Genomic DNA, 18146 nt, shown 5'->3' on the forward strand with positions numbered 1-18146 from the left:
CAAACTGAATCAAGAAACTGCTACTGATCAAAATCTCTCTGATGACCATAGGAGTCTGCCTGTGAACCATATCCCAAATTATTAGTGATTCATACCACTTATCATGGTCATGTCTGTGTGATTGCAATGTTTGATTAGATGCTCTACTCAAATGGTTTTGTGTTAGAAGACCATGGCAGTATCTTGCCTGCCTTCTCCTTTGCACTGTTTCCCAGGTTTACCTATTCTCCCTACCATGGTCCCAAATACTTTCTCCCACTGTGATTAGTCAGATACCTCATTCCACTACAGTCTGTAGCTGAGAATTCTCCCTCCTGCCTGGCATGTTGCATCCTGGAGGTCCAGGTCTTCCAAGACTGTCAGCCTGACAGAAAAGAACTACCATGCTATCCAGGAATACATCATGCCATGACCAGAGCAGTAGGTATGGCAGCACTGAGGAACAGGCAAGAGAAAGCTGGGTCCCGAGTGTGACCATAAGGTTAAGTCATCTGCCTGAGCCCTTCTAGAGTTGTTCAGCTCGATTACCTTTCCACCTCCCCTCTGTGTTTGACTGACATTTCATTGAAAATACTAAAAATATACGCTGTCGTGCTGGGTGTCAGTGCCAAGGCTTTGGCAGTACTGAGGCTCAGGGCTAGCCTCGGTCAGGGTTGCCCAGTGCCGGAGTTCGTGAGTTCCTGCTGGTGCTGGAACAGACCCAGAACACGCCCAGCCAACAGCAGGACACAGGCTCTGCGTTCACAGGTGTGCACTGCCTTTGGGCTACTGTCAGGGGCTGGAGGGAAGTCAAATGGTAACGTCTGCAGTGAAACTGGGGATTCACCAGAGACAGAAGAGGCAACATGTTTCTGTATTTCTCATTCTAAAAGACACAGAAAGGTCTCCTCCGCCAAGTTGAATGGAGCCAAAGAGCCAGATTCTGTTCTGGCTTGGCACGTTAGCGCTGCAGCATGGTATCCAAGCTCTTTAGCCACATAAGCCACTCATTCTTCCCTTTCTGTCCTGCTGCAGCAGACAAGGTCATCTTTTTTTCCTTTCTGTCCTGCTGCTAAGCAAGAACTGCAGCACAGGGGAGACTTGCAGAAAATAAGACAGGTGGCATCCACTTCCTTCTCACGCTCTTTTCCATCCTCTGGAAGGATCAGGCCCCAGAGCTTTCCCTTTTTTCTTCAGTGAGCTCCTCAGGATGTTCTATAAATGGCACTGAATGTGCTCTGCTTATCCCACCCAGGGGAAGCTGTGGCAGTCCTAGGCTGAGCGTGGCACCAGTGTCACGGGAAACACATTACACATACAGCTGTTCATTAACTGTACCATGAACCCCACGGGACTACATTCCTGCAACTGTGCCATTACACAAGTATTCCTGACCACTCCCACAGACATCTTATGGGACCAGGCAGATGTTTTTAAAACCTGAAAAGAACATTTCATGAAGATATGAAGAGAACTTCCCAGTGTCACTAGCTGGGAAGTGGTCTAAGCCCCAACACTGAGAATGAGCCTTGGAAATTTTAAAAGACTGATTCCTTGCATTTCAAAGTGTAATAACCAAAGTCTAACTATTAAACCAAACTCACAACTGTGTTTTAAAAACAAGTCCCTGCCACTCCAGTGCACTAGTTTTGCAAGTATTTATTAGGAAATTCTGAACACCTAATATTTTTATCTCCAAAATGATATAAATGATATAACACAGGGACCCCATGTTCCTATTTAACATGTCTCAATGACTTCAGATCAAACTTGTTGAGTTCATAAGCAAAATGATGATTTCTGTAACTAACATCTTTGCGCATACTCAACCTAGGCTGTACCTCTGTGTAGTTAGTGCCACAATCCCCAACATGAGATTCAAAAGCTGAAATCTAATAAGCAATTCTGAACAAACTACTCTGAAATCCTGCCCACTCTGTCCATTTGAAATAAAAAAATAAAAATAAACCCTTCATCTCTGTAATTGCAAAAAATATCTAGGAGGTTGCCGAGAGACTGCAAAATGGCCCTAGTTCAGCTAAGCATAGACTAAAATTAAGATGCTTTCTTTAGTATCAGTATTAAGTGCTTTGCTGAACTGAGGCCTTAAAGATGACCAAGGTCACATCCAACATTTTCAGAAAGTCAGTTCACAGGCCTTAAATAAATTCTGGCTTTGGATGAAGGATATGGGACTTTCAGCCTTATAACATTGCTTTGATGTATTTTGCACTGAGAGGCGACATTTTGGAGGCTGCTGTGTTTCATATTATCATCGGACGCAGCTCTGAAAGCAAAAGCTTTACACATTTGATACAGTTTGCAATGAGTTTGAATACCTGTGTAGTTTTTATGCACGAGTAAAATAACCTCAGCATTATTTAAAAAAAAATCAATTATAAAAGACACTGCTTTTAATGTAAGATGTTTTTAATGTAAGATACCACATATCCAAGGTATTTCACAAATATTTTATCAAAATCCTCTACAAAATCATCATGGATGAAAGTTTTTCTGCTAAAACTTTTAAAGGAGAGGAAATTATGAGTGGACCATATGCTATTCTGGAAGCAAATCCTCTCCTAGTTCTTCATCAGCAAAGTCATCTTCCTCAGGTCTTTTTCTTGCTGCAGTTTTTGGTCTTTCTGCTTGTGGGCCAAGTGGATCAACGTAGGAGGCATCTAGGGTTTAAATAAATATATTTAAAACAGTTACCTGCAAGTAATTTTAGTTTTGTTTCAAACATATACAATCAAATACAAGAGTGGGTTTTAGCATTACACACCTGCAAGGTGTCTTTGAAATGCAGACCAGAAAGAGCGTATGAACACTGAAGGAGAGCAAGATACTGCATTTGGGAAGTGAGGCATGGCACAAGAGTAAAGTACCTGAGTGCTAGTGACAGGAGTTTTTTTAAAAATCAATTTCTCTTTATTTTATTACAGCAGTTAAGTGAGAAAAAGACTTCAGAAAAGTGCATGGACAATGAGACTGATGAGTTGGTTAAGGAAAGGCATTTTAGGAAGTACCTACATTCCACGTGGATTTGGGTTTTTAAAATCCTTTGAAAATTCAATCTTAGTGAAGAACTTATGACTGCAGAACTACAAGAACTGTCTAAATGATACAGCAGATAGATGTCAAAAGTAACCAGTATCTACATGGACCACATTTCTTAATATTTACAATTACTTTATAGTGAGCTCTGAACAATGAAGCTAAAGCCATTCTTCACATTTATTTCATGAGGAAAATATTTTCCTAATTGTCTAATTTTACATGCTCTTCCAATAACTTATTTTTTCCATCTCCCCTCTCTTTGAGGGCCAGGAGAATAAGAAGGTATAAGACAATGCCCACTTGCCTATTTCTTTACTGCCGCTACTTTCATAGGGTTCACTTGTTCCAGGCAAAGCTTTCAGTTTGGCACTCAGTCTTTCCCCTTTGGTTCCACCACTATCTGGGGGGGGAAAAAAGGTTGAAGACAAATAACGTGCTGTTATGTTCTGTGAAATCATGACACAAGAACAACAAATTCAGCTACTATCTATGAAACAAGATTTGGATGAAAGCATTTTTTCATGATGGATACAGTACTCATTTGTAATAGTGGTCATTAAAACACAATGGACACTGTGTCCACATGTGTGTGTTTTAATTTTAATATATATACATATATATACAGCCTTACTTACTTTGGAGTAAAACACATTAAAATATTTCTGCTTCAAATGCTGACATTCCAGTTGCTTATAAATTACAGTCACATTTTGGAGTTAAAATAAGCATAATAAATATAAATACTGTCACAATGTATATGGACATTTCATATGTCTGTGTGCTTACTAATATATTAGTATGATCCACCTGTTCCATACTGTCAGGGTTAAATACAACACTAACTTTGCTTTTAATTAGAAGAGTCTATTTGGCACGTGCTGCCTGCATGGCAGGCAGGCACAGTTCGTGTATACAGACCGTCCTGGCCCTGCATCTTGCTGTAAACACTGTGCTGGCAGCTCAGTTTGCAGCGGGCCCCAAGGAATGTGTCGGCTCCGAGGGCTGCCTCGTGCCCAGACGACGTCAGATTAACATTCTCTTGCCACAGCAGTATTCCAGACACTTTAAATATTCTGTTCACCTCTGAATCTCTTTTTCACATTCATGGCAAGCTTTCAATCTTGTCTGCTACAAGAAATTTTTATGCATTTTTTTTTTCTCCTAGGAGAAAACGTTTCATGTTTGGCTTGGTATATTTACAAGGCAGGACATGCCATGCAGCTAAATACAAACATGCTCATTTACAACACCAAACAATGTTGTTATTAAAAATCCTCCATCTGTAAAGAGGAAAAATGGGTTTCATTCATCAAACATTAATTACGAAGTCTGGACTTGGTGACACATTTCCATTGTCTTATTTACTATAAATGTTCTTTTTATAAATACTGTTACTATTTTAAAAAACCCCAAACTTCCACAAAGATGACAAACCTTTATTTCTCTATAAATACTACTGCAGACTTCAGTTTACCCAGCCCTGAATTGGAAGACAATGTCTCTGCTCCAAGAAAGATCTAATACATACAGTCACATGTCAAAGAATTAATATGCTTACAAGTCACACATTACAGTTGAAACTTCAAAGCAAAGAAAAATCTATTTTAATGTACATCAACCTCCCTTGGATCAATTCTCACTGACAGGTTTCACGGAAGAAGCGAATGTCTAACAAAGGATTTGAAGAAATTGAAAGAAATCAATGGGTTTGATTGAGGGGGGCTCAACCAAAGGGCTGTGAAATTATGAAAGGGCCACCTCTGGATTTCAGTGGGCTTGCACAGGCCTGTGCACCAAGGAGGTGAGGGCTGAGCTTTAGAGATCGTGTGGATGACAACATTTTGAGGACAGTTTAGAGGAGAATACAACATGTTTAACAGGGAGAGAAAGAGTAGGACAGGAGCAGGCACAGAGTTTTGTGCAATGGAAAACAAGCAATTTACAAAATAATGAATAAAGTTGGAAGAAGCAGTAAGGGGGTGCAAAGACAGGTACGATACAGCAGAAACTACGCAAGGGGAAGACTGAACTAGTCACAGAAACTCCATACGTTTAATCGGTTGGTTCCAGAAAGGAAGAACTGTTCCAGAAAGGTGTAATGAAAATAAAAGAGAAAGAAGATGTCATATCAAAGGTTTTCAACTGTGAAAGAGGAAAACACACGGGGTTTAGTGATACTACCAGAGGAAGGTGAAAGATTTTATATTAACTAAAAGAAGAAGAAGAAAAAAAAGGATGGTAGACAAACCAAAATGGCTGGGATAAACATAATACCCACAAGTTACTTGTACATCTTACTGCCCTAAACCAAACAATTGAAGACAGAAGCTTTCTTGGACATCCTAGGACCCTTAAGTTTTATTAGGGCTACATCCAAGAAGGGAATGAAGCAGCAAGTCCAAAATTTGAAGCTAAATTTTCCCCCTTTTTTCCTCCCCATCTAGTGGATGTCCAACCCTTGAAGTACCTAAACCTCACCAACTGCCCCTCCTACCTAGCTTTGAAGTTCCTTAAGCACTTCTGTGACTGAGTTGCTCCAGATGCCCATCCTGAGCAGCAAGATGCCTGCAGGATGTTCAGCACGCGACCTTGGTGCCTAAGCTCCCTTTTCCATTTCCGAGTCAATACAGTAAACGGAATTGAGAGTGCTGTTACAGTGAGCAAATCTAGCTGTTCACACATATGCAGCTTTTTAGGCTTCAGACTTGATTCAGTTGCCCAAACACATTATTTACTGTGTTTAATGAACTGAACCAACTCACTGAAGGGTTGGATTAATGCTAGAAGTAGTGCAAGGGAAGCAGCGAGAACATACGACCAGGAATGGGAAAGAAAAGAAGTGCTGAGGGGGACTGGACTGTTCTTTCCAGAAGCAGCAAGTTATTTGATCAGTACACCCCACATTGACTAAACACACCCTGGAAAAACTACGAAGAGTAAGTGTCTGTGGGCACAGTGCCCTCTTAACACTTAAGCATTAAGAACATATGGATGCCTTGCTAGATTAAATATCTATCTAAATTGGCTTATTGTCCATACAAAAGAACAAGATGCTTAGGGAAGAGCATCATAAGTAGAGCAAGCATATACAATAGCTCTCCAGGAATAATTTCCTAGCCTCTAACAATTTGTAAATGAAGCATGTGTTTGGGGGCAGGGGGCGGCTCTTCATATTTAGTAACAGATTGATTGATTTATTCTCCAAGAACTTGTTCAGTCTTCCCTTTTTGCATCCGTAACAACCTGAGGTAAGGAGTGCCACCTTTCATTTGCTCTGAACCTACCAATGTAGCCCCACATCACCACAGAAAGGAGCACCCTGCCCTTTCTTGCCCTGCATCGCATCACCCTCTGCATGCCGTGGTAGCAGGCTGTGCTGGAGCAGGTTACTGATATATTTAAAACTAACCTAATGAAAACTTTCTCTCAAGTGAATCAACAAAGTAATGCAGCTCACCTTACCTATATATGACTATTATATCTACAGCAAGAGTGAAGGGAAGGTTAGTATTTTTCTGGTAGCAACCCACAGTTATTTTAAATTAAGCTAATATGCAAAACCACATCAAGTCTCCATGGACTGCACTATGCTCTGAGCATACCTACAAATGTGGAAGAGCAGCATTTTTCATTTTAAAGTACTGGAAGAGAGTAAGAGGTGGTTGACACCATCTACCTTACGTGGAGATATCAGAGAAGCGAGAAGTCTTCTTTCACCTGAGGGAGTTCAAACCCACAGCTCCATCTTTCAGGAAGACGGTCCTAGTGCTGAGCCATTTGGGGTAAGGCTTTTATTGACACTCTGCCACAGGATACAGGATTTGGCTGCCAATATGGCAGCTATTAAAAATTCTGCTGACCATATAACATGATCTGCCAGAAGTTTAAATCTCATCTTGAAATTACTTTTTGTAGCTCTATTTGCAGATAAATCATCTATATGTTTTTATTCAGTATACAGACATCATTTGGCCAAAGAGTTTATACGCATTCCAGCACTTCTGGCTTATGGGAATGAAACTAACTTTCTCTAAATACACAGAAAAAACCTGAAAGTAACATTGGGACAAAGTATAATAATAGAACTCTGGATGAAAGGCTATTTTGTAGAGTTTTTCTTTACTAATAGTACAGCTTTGAGTGTTAACACCTGTCTGATTGCACTTGCAATCAAAGGACTACAGGTAGACACTTCTCAAACTACAAATGAATTCTAACTGCATTATTCTAGTAACTGTACAAACACGTATTCCTAATTAAATAAAGTTTTTGAATAATGGAAGACCAGCGCTGAACTAAATTGCTTTCTGTATCCAAGAAAGCCTTCACTGCAATTAATACATGCTCATAATTTATTTACTTATTGCACTTTTACTTAAAAGATATGTTATTACTGTAGCTCACATGGAAGCTAGCCCCAGTATGCTCACTCTGGACACATACAGATAAACTGACCGCAGGAACATGGCTCCAGACTTCAGTTGAAAAAGCAACAGGAACCAACTAAGCACAGCTGGTCAATATATTTTCAAAATCTGATTTATAAGTATATTCACTCTGTAAAATGATTATACTTGAGACTTGGATTATCATGCTGACACTATCTTCCCCTCAGTCTGTGTGCAATAGCATTAATTGGGAGCTATGGATATAAAGACATAAATGATACACTTTACATGCTGACATCTGTTACAGTGCATTTCTTCCTCTCATCTGTTGAAAAGTCATGCCCACAATGTTGTATTTATTGTAAATTATTGTATATAAGTGTAATATGTTCTATTCATTCAGACTTTTTCAACTTCCATAAAAAAAATAAATTCATAGAATCCTAGAATGGTTTGGGTTGGAAGGGATTTCAAAGATCATCTAGCTCCAATCCCTCTGCCATGGGCAGGGACACCCTCCACTAGACCAGGCTGCCCAGAGCCCCATCCTCCACATACAATTTAAAAAAAGAATCAAAGTATAAAGCTTACTTTTAAAAAAATGGCTAATTTTATATGGCAGAATAATGAATAAAGCAGCATTGTGCAAAATTAATCCTATTTTGGAATAATCTTATTTTAAGCAGTGATATCTAGCAAAAAAGATTCTAAATATTTTTAAGAGTTCCTATACTTTCAACTTAGCAAGATACCTGTGTACATATCACTTCAACCCATAAAAATCCATGATTTTATATTTATTTTGTAAAGGACTCTCACTAGTTGTAATTACAATGATGAGACTACTGCATCAGAAATTCCTTCAGTATCACAAGGGACATAAATTAGAATTTTTAGTACCATTTTACTCATCAGGAAAAGATATCACAAGGTAAGGTGGTTTGGTAATCTACCTCCTCCATGAAATGTTTATGTAACAAAGTGCATGGTGGGCTAATGCTTTTAAAGACCACAGATGCTTTGCTAAATCCAGAATGTGTTTAAATGCAGCTCTGTGTATCTTTCATAATTGGGGTGAAGACACCATTATGGGAAAAGAGAGGGCTTTGGTTTGGTTTGACCAAAAAGAACAGTAAGTTCAGTGTAGCAGGCGGAACATTATAATAAAACTGAGAAACAGCACGCAAAGCAGATGCAATTTTTAACTCCACTGCAGTTCATTTTGATTTGAAATTCTGTGGAATGCAAATTGTTTACAGTGTGTCAGTTCAGCTAACTCCTTAGGTGAGTTCAGATGCAGAAAACAGATTAAGATTTTTTTTTTTTTTTTTTTTTTGTAATTAATGAGGCATCAACAGGCACGGAAAGCCTAGAAAATAGAAGTGATTGTGAAGTCCTGGCTGCAGGGTAAGAAGAGAATCTCTTGCCTCTATCACAATCAAAACTATTTGGGATGCTTACAGCCCTAACTTCTATAATGTCCTTCAATATTATATGAGGGGATCCCAATGGGCTGGTAAAGGGTGTTTGATTATGGGATGGACAAACCCATTTCTCCACTGACATTGTCACAGCTGAAGTGAAAAAGGGAAAGGACACCAAAATTATTCTCGCACGGTTTCCTTCCCAAATTCATCTGGACAGGCTTAGGTAACAAGGAGAATGCAAAGTGCTTAGCCTTTCATCTGCTTCTTTGGGCTCCTGTCCGAGACTGCATGGCTCCTCTCATCCAGTACAAAACTCTCCATTCAGAGAGCAGGGCAAATGCAGAGACCAAGTAAACACTGCTATGGTAATGTATTCCTTAAAGTCATACTTTCTCTTATCTATGAAAGGCCTTATGCCATTGAACAGCAAAAATCTCTCACGGTAGTAAAAACCAGTGTCCTAACTTCCAAATTCTGGATGTTACTATCACATCTCTGCAAAACACAAAAAAGTGAATATGAAAACAAAAGATTATTGGAAAGGAAATCTTTGAGAACTGCCTAAACATGATGTACTACTGTTAGCTCCCTGCAGGGTTTCAGTAGGGCTTTTTTTTCCTTCCTTCTCCTTTTTTGAAATTAAAAATAATTTTAAGGGAGTGTACCAATGTCATCTGCTTCCAACATGAATCAAGAGGATTGAAAATCATAAATCTGATATTTGTGGGGAGAAGAAAATTTCACATTTTATAATGAGGGAACAAATGTGTTCAATTTTGGGTAAGCATTTTAGATTTAATGCTTATTCTTCTCACAAGACAAGAGCATACTTTAACTGACACTGATATAGATGTCAGTTTTCTTGGTCTTATTTGTTCCATTCTGTCTACCATTCATGCATACACTAATATTCTTCAAATCATGCTTTGATTTGAACCCTCATGCACCCTCTGTTTTAATTTTTATTGTCAAAGTAGTAAGTGTCCTATTAAGTACAAACCCTGCTGACTTAGTTCTCTTCTGTCTTAGGTTCTTCTTTAAAAGCAATTTTAGATCATATTTCCTAAAACAAGGAAGCGTGAATTATTAATACTCCAAATATAAATAACTATATAGGGACAAAATACTTGGGGAAAAAAATCTGTTAGGAATGCCAGCAAGAATGGGGACAGTAAGCTGGTAAGAGGAAAAAAGAAAACATCATCATACCTAAAATATTTGGAATGCATACACACTTCATTTAGCTAGTAACTACTTAAATTTAGCTAGTAAGTACTAAACTAAGGAGGATTCCATGCTTCACTGGGTTCAGTAATGATGGCAAATCCCTCATACAGTGTAGGAAAATGATCCCTTTTGGTCTTGGCAACACCACTGGAAAAGATTAATCTTAAAATGTATACAAACGTTTCTTTTTTTTATTTTGAAGCCATTAATTTATCAAAAGTGTACTAAGATTCTGAAATAAAATAACTCATGTTTATATTTCATATATGTCTTCACACAGGCCACATACAGAAATTTCTTACACTGCAAAATACAGACTCATAACCCAGGTGAATAATGCCAAACATTGGACAAAATAATGTTTGGGTCTTCAGGTTTCTCTCAGTCATCCTCAGTAAAAGGCAGACAAACAACAGCATACTTCTTAACATCTGTTGCTGTGAATGTGCAGCTTCTTCACTGATAAGGTTTCCCAGGGTCAACATTACTAGTTAAAAAAGGCATCACGTCTTTGACTCCTTTTAAAAATACGTATTAGTGCATCTCACCACAGCTTTTAATTAGGAATCTCAGCAGAAAGTTAACTCCAGGCTCAATACAAGGACCTTCTTTGTACCTCTGCTTGTTTGCTGAGTCATTTCCAGAAAGGCTGGATCTTTGGCGCTGAATTTGTATAAGGGAGACTTCTCAAACACGCTCTTATACAGTCTTGCCCCCAAACTCTGCTTTTTTCCATTCTTTCATGAATTTGACATAATATCTTGAGCAACAATCTAAGAACTATTGATAGGACAAATTCGGACAAATTCTGACTCTGCTTACCCTCTCATCCTCTTTATGCTGGCATCCTAAATGTCTGCATTTGCTCTTCTCGCATTACTCTGGTTATGGGGGGGGAAGAATAATGCCTTGGAATTACCAGAGCTTGCAGTCAAAGTTCCTCATGTGTTCAACTTGGGAGGGGAAGGGTTTTTTTTTTTTATTTTTAATTTTTTTGAAAAAGACAACTTTCCATAGATATTTCTGTGCTTAAAAGAACTATTGACAAAATGGTAGTTTGGGAGATTAATGTTCTCTTAGCATCTTTCCAGCTTGGTCATTATTTATATCCTCTTTTGCTAAGTTACTGACTCTCTCCCGATAACATGCCCCTTTTTCACTAATGAGTGTAGGGATAATTGCAAAATATAGCTGTAAGAAAAGAGACCCTTTGTGCCTTTTGGCTGTATGCCTGATGCAATGTTTTGCACAGCTGTAAATACCCTTGCCTGCTACCAATACCGCTCTTCATTTCTATTTATTTTAAGCCAAAGTGGATCTTCACGTTATGACAGAAAACAGGGACCGATGCTGTCTCACGCTGCTGCTTTGCTGGCACCTCTAACTGGCTGCCTGATCATAGAGCTTATGTAACAAAGGAGAGTCCAGAAACGTTTCCAGCCCTCTGTGTTACCGAAATAAGGAATTTTACCCCAAGAATTATTTTGGCCTGAGGCCCAGAACAGGTAAAATTCAATCCTAGGTGAATGGTGTTTTTTCTACATATCAAGAAATGATTTATAAGCTTCTCTAGTGAAACTACTGAGCTGAAAGAGGAATGAGATCTCTCTCAAGCATCCGACTCTCATTCTTAACCCTTAGAGAACCCAGAAGAGCAGCCTTCATAAATATAACAGCATTCTAAGGTCATCTTGAGATTATACTAGTAATTTCCATGACTTTTCACAACCCTACAGAATTGGATAAATGTAGTAAAGCATCTGCTATGTAGGTGGAGAAATAAAATTACCGAATAAGAAAAAAAACCCTATAAATTATTTCTTTGTAAAAGAAAGGGAAGAGAGGCAGGAATTTAAAGGGGATATCTTTTTATGAGACACACTGATATTAAGATAAACCAAATGCAGAATACAAAGAAACCATTTCCTATTTGGGTCAAAATGGATTTTTTTTCCAGGTGGCTGAAGTAGCCTGAAGTCTGCTAGTTTCCTTAGAGCAGCAGCGGGTAACAGTTAGGTTTAACATTACTAACGTTTCATGGATTTAATAATGGGAGGGAAAAATCATTAGCTCTGCAATATGCAGACTACTTAGTGCAGAAAAGACAAAGCAGGCCAGTTTCCAGACTTACATTGCTACAGTTTTATATTTATGGAAGTCAGCATTATAAATCTATAGGAGCAGAGAGACTTACTAGTCAGAGAGTGAGCTTTCCTCTATGGAAGACTTTTGTACTTCAACTCTGCTATACTGGGAAAAGGGGAAGAAGGAGCTCAAAGACAGTACAAGTGTCTTCTCCTTATTACTGATCTGGTTGCACAAAACAGCCTCTTGAACTTGTAACGAACACCTAATGTAACAGACTAGATGGTGGGCACAAAATTCCCTTTTCTCCATGTTAAATAAAGACACAATGAATTCCTGGTTTTCATGGCTTACATGTTCTGTTTTGTTATAATAATTGATTCCTTATATTGAATATTCCAAAGTTAGTGGGATAAAAATGTTCAAGTCCACAGTATTGAAAACAAGGAGAAACTTAGCTTTGGGAATACCTTGAGATCTGTATATAAAACACAAATCTTGGACCAAATCCATGCTACTATACCAGCTCAGGTTTCATAAAGCAATGAGATAATCAAAAAGTATGAAACAAAATTTGTGAAGTGCTTGCATATTACTCAATGCATATTTGTGTGCATTTCAGAATGTTAGGAGGTTTTACAAACACTGTAAGAAAAACTATTTTCTTTAGGATCCTGACAAATCTGGTATTTAAGCAGAGGCATTAAGTACTTACCACCACCAGCATTTCCTTCTCTGCGGCTACGTGCGCTGCTATCTCTGCCAGATTTAATTCGCTGGAGAACAGTGAAAAAGGTTTGAAAAGAACAGAGCAAAAATCCCATTTAGTAATATACATTACATATAATTATTGAAAACTCAGCTTATTAATAAAACAGTAGAAGAACATTAAACTAGGCTTACTATAACTAATAAACCTTGTTTTTTCAATGCACAAAATTGTCCTTAAAATCAGTGTTAAATCCAACGTTTACATAAAACAAGAGTTCTGTGAAATTCAAACAGAACATCTCAATACATTATTTTTCTTCAGATAAAATTTATACAAGGAATGTGCATAAAAATAGTTCAGATGTACCTTTGTAAAGTACAGCTGTAAAAACAGGCAACATAGCCCGCCTTGCACGAGTTCAAAGTAGCCTCTGCCCATTAACGTCTTGTAAATCCCACAAGTGTTTTATTATTGTAAAGATTCAAGGGGGGGGAAGTAGGGAAATCTGTAAAAAGAACTATTCATCCCATAGATCTTGAATTTTGAATACTTGGCACAACACTGTACTTTACAGCAAAATTTAATTTGCTGTTGAGTGCTAAATGCAAGATAAAGGTGAAGGTAAATACTTTAAAAGCTGTGTTTAAAAAAATCATCTCTCTTGCACTGAGGAAGGTACCATAAACATCTTCCAGCTGTGGTGGGTTTTTTTAGTGTTATTTGAAAACTTTAACAGTTTATCAAAGCAATACCTCTGTATCGCATGGCAGACTTGGCTTCTCCTAACAAAACACCAAATTTCTTGTGCATATATCTTGTCAATTACAAGAAGGTACATCTCAGTGAGGGACTTTTTGATGGGTAGGTAGAAATATGTGGTGTTTAAAGCATTCAGCTGTTAATGAAGTAATCTCTGCATCTTCTTTCAGAATATGAATTCAGGATCTGATTAAAACACATGTGCACACTACCTAATCATGTATTCAAGTCAATCACTGTAGCTTCTTCACTCATTTTTCATCAGAAAAATATCATGGAATCTGGCAAAGTTGGAATGACACAGAAGTAGTGAAAGAACTTTCCCGGTTCATGCCAAAGGAAAAAGGAAGAACCCTTAAATCAAAACTCACTCAGGAGTCAGACAGGAAAGCAGTGAGCCTAGCGTGAAACCAGGAATGGCCTTGGAGCGATCCAGTCTGGGACCAGAATTTCTCATACTTTTTATTTATTTTGGGAAATCCTCAAGTCTAAAATACGTTCTCTGAATTCTGGATTCAATATCCTATTCACAGTCCAGTGAAGTAGCATATATCAGTCCTTCAGGAAGCATGTTCAGACTCTCCAAATTTTGAATGACTGACAAGTCTGCCAGGGGGAAGTGGTCCCTATATGGTAGTGCCCTCATCGCATTTACATCCTAGGACTTTACTCCCAAAATAGTAATTATAGAAGTACTATAGCTTAAGCATATGACTAATTCCTGTAATGTTCCAAGCGAGTAGTTCATAAGTCATCTCATACTAAAAGCAGACATTTAAAATAGGTCCAATGATTTCCACCCTAAAAATGCCTCTTGCTCTCCCATGACTGCAAAAGACATTTAGAGTGATTAGTCCAGATGTAGATGTCTGAAGGTAAAGGCAGTAAGTCCCCCTCAGTGTTTGCACCTATCATCACTGCTTCACACCACACCTGATCAGTCCCTCATTTTCAGTCATTAAGCTCACTTAACGGAAATAAATAGTCATGTGTGTATGCAGTGGTGCCAAGAAGGTTGTGTGAACTTTTACACTATCACCTGTCTTTTTTTAAACTGAAACATGAAAAAGATTAATGCATAAAAACCCCCACAAAAAACCAACCAAACAAAAAACCCCAAACCACCAACATATGAACGTTACAGTAAAAATCCAATGCTGTGAGAGGCAGGGAGAATAATTTCTACAGGGAATGAACCCCACAGATGTTTCCAGATTCTTGGCTGGAAGTCTTTAACAACTTGTCCGTATTTGAGAACCGAGTGAAATAAGTACTCCAGAATATTTATTTTGGTATAAACTCCATGTGGATATACTTATTCTGGAAAAACAATGCCAGCATAACAAATTTTGATAAATTTCTACAGGAAGACAAAGTCTGTGTGCAGACTTTGAACTGTAGGTACATTACACTAGCATTTATCTATTTTCTCTTTACTGGGTGCAATGAAGAAATCATGGGTTAGTCTGAAATTGGGAGCAGGAATTGAACCATCTCTGGTATCGCTAACTGAAGCCACTGTTCCTATTGGAAACTTTGGTGGTGAAATATTAACTTGATAATTTTAGAACTTGAAAGTAGATTTTATTACTATATATTCATGGATGACAGAAGGAATTTCTCAGGACAAAAATACCTAATAATTTCCAAAGCCAGATGGTAGACATAAGACTAAAAAACCACACACACACAAACCAACCAAGAAAACAACAACAACAACAACAAAAAAATCCCCAAACCCAAAACAAGGGGATGGGAACCCAGATGTAATACCAATAGCAAAAAGGAACAGCAGGGCTATTGTTTCCAAGACAGCACTGATTTTGACATTCTGTCACAGAAGGATACTCAACTTCTAATACAGGATGGCAGCATACTAAATCGCAGTGTGTTCTGTAACTTTTTTTTTTCTTAGTGTCCTTGTTCCTTTACATCTACACCATGTTGATTTTTAAGAAACTGGGTCAGTGGGTTCCTTGAGGCGCAGAAAAAGTTGTTCCTTTCCTTGAGGAGACACTGAACTTGGGAGATTTCAGAGTGTGGCAGACCAGAGAACCAGAAGAGGGAGATGGGAGCATGTACCCCCACGAGAAGGAGCTGCAAGAAGGAGCAGAAAGCAACTGATCGGGCTTCAGAGGTTCTGAAGAGCATGTACCAGGAACCGTAGTGGCAGAATTTTGCTGCCATTCAGAAACTCACTCAGCTTACTCAAACAGGCTGGAATCATGGGCCTGCCTGCAGGGATGAAGTTGACAGAGCTGATTAGAAACCTGTTTTGTTTCTATTACTGTTGGTAGTTTTGGGGGGGGCAGGGAGGATTGTTTTGTTTTGGAGTTTCTTGTTTTTTTTTTTTTTTTTTTTTTTTTTTTTACACCTAGTGCATTTCAGTTTTCTCTGTGTAAAAGAAAATTGGTTTAGTTTATATTATAATAGAATCAAGCTTATTTGTACTTAAAGCCTGTTTTCTTTTCTGGGCAACATGCTATACAAAAGCATTTAGGCAGATCTGCCTTAAAGCTTTGACTAATTACAAGTGCCATCATAGATACCTTATTGTTCCCTCTACTCTGCTCTCCTGAGACCCCACCTGGAGTACTGCATCCAGTTCTGGGGGCCCCAGTACAAGAAGGACATGGAGCTGTTGGAGAGAGTCCAGAGGAGGCCACAAAGATGATCAGAGGGCTGGAGCACCTCTCCTATGAGGGCAGGCTGAGAGAGTTAGGGGTGTTCAGCCTGAAAAAGAGAAGGCTCCGGGGAGATCTAATTGCGGCTTAGCAGTACCTGAAGGGGGCCTACAAGAAATCTGGAGAGGGACTGTTTACAAGGGCATGTAGTGATAGGACAAGGAGCAAAGGCCTTAAGCTGAAGGTGGGTAGATTTAGATTACATATTATGAAGAAATTCTTCCCTGTGAGGGTGGTGAGGCACTGGAAGAGGTTGCCCAGAGAAGCTGTGGATGCCCCCTCCCTGGAAGTGTTCAAGGCCAGGTTGGATGGGGCTTTGGGCAACCTGGTCTAGTGGAGGGTGTCCCTGCCCATGGCAGGGGGGTTGGAACTGGATGATCTTTGAGGTCCCTTCCAACCCAAACCATGCCAGGATTTTAAGTCTCTTAACACAATGTAGTCAGAATGAAAAAAAAACAAAAAACACAAACCAAAAACCAACAACATAATTTAAACACAATTTCTGTGTTACTAAAATCTTAAATAACTTAAATAAGGATTTAATCTTTTAAATATTTAACTGGTAGGTTTTTCCCCACCAAAAAGTACAGAAATGTGTTCAGGAAAGCTCAGGCTTCCAACATGAAATAAACAAGAAGCGATGTGACAACTTTTTTTTTTTTTTTTTTTTTTTTTTTACATATTCAAACATTAACTTTCTTGAAAGAAAGAAGTGTTTTCCTTAGAATCCTCAACATTTGTAGATCTATGGTACATAATTAATGCCTACAGTGTAAAAGATGCTGGAATTATATGCAAGGAAATACATAACCTCTCCACCTCCAGGGACCTCTCTCTTTACCAACTATACAATAGTCCAGTTTTAACTGGTTTCATCTCAGCTTTCCTGAGTAAAGCACTGAGGGTATTGGAAGTTACTGTAAAGAACTATGTATATCTCTGGCATTGAACTGATTCCCTAGAAACTAAGCAAAGCCTGTTTAACACACTTCACAGAGATCTCTTAGTTACAAGTTTTGCAGAACAGAAACACTTTATCTGCTCATCTGTTTTGCTAACTGGTACCATTATGGGGGAGGAATATTAGCCCCACTACATCTGTGGACTACTTTGTTTTGTCTGTTTTGCCAAGTGCTTTTAATGTCATGTTTACTGAGAATACAAACCAATACACTTCAACTACCCCCCAAAGTAAGGTGGTAGCATAAATCTGGAATCCTTTGATCAGTGTTTCCCTTTGTGGGCTTCATTTTTAAAATAGCCTACTGTACATGTGCATAATTTAAAATATCCTACTGTACATGTGCCAACCATATCCTGGGGTGCATCAAGCACGGCATTGCTAGCCGGTCTAGGGAAGCGATGGTCCCACTCTATACTGCGCTGGTGCGGCCTCGAGTACTGTGTGCAGTTTTGGGCGCCACAGTACAAAAAGGACATAAAACTATTGGAGAGGGTCCAAAGGAGGGCAACAAAAATGGTGAAGGGTCTAGAGGGGAAGACGTATGAAGAGAGGCTGAAGTCCCTTGGTTTGTTCAGCCTAGAGAAGAGGAGACTGAGGGGAGGCCTCATCGTGGCCTACAACTTCCTCACGAGGGGGAGTGAAGGGGCAGGCGCTGATCTCCTCCCTCTGGTGAACAGTGATAGAACCTGAGGGAACGGCATGAAGCTGCGACGGGGGAGGTTTAGGTTGGATATCAGGAAAAGGTTCTTCACTGAGAGGGTGGTCGGGCACTGGAACAGGCTCCCCAGGGAGGCGGTCACAGCACCAAGCTTGACTAAGTTCAAGAAGTGTCTGGATAACGCTCTCAGTCATATGCTCTGA

The 18146-nt window shown here is 39.0% G+C and overlaps 1 protein-coding gene across 6 annotated transcripts in view; it reads right to left on the reverse strand.

Annotated features, from left to right (window-relative positions):
* Positions 1-2391: 2391 nt before the first annotated feature.
* Positions 2392-18146, reverse strand: part of IFT88 (intraflagellar transport 88) — a 58359-nt gene continuing 42604 nt past the window's right edge. For 5 of the 6 annotated variants that reach the window (XM_054824180.1, XM_054824150.1, XM_054824169.1 and 2 more), the window contains 3 exons: positions 12882-12942; positions 3344-3439; positions 2392-2660 (listed from right to left, as the gene is read on the reverse strand). In XM_054824180.1, the coding sequence (XP_054680155.1) occupies positions 2539-2660; positions 3344-3439; positions 12882-12942 (279 nt within the window). In that variant the 3' untranslated portion in view covers positions 2392-2538. The remainder of the gene's footprint in view (positions 2661-3343; positions 3440-12881; positions 12943-18146) is intronic. The other variant, XM_054824190.1, reaches the window with a different exon arrangement.

Source organism: Grus americana, chromosome 1, assembly GCF_028858705.1.
Source record: "Grus americana isolate bGruAme1 chromosome 1, bGruAme1.mat, whole genome shotgun sequence".
NCBI lineage: Eukaryota > Metazoa > Chordata > Aves > Gruiformes > Gruidae > Grus > Grus americana.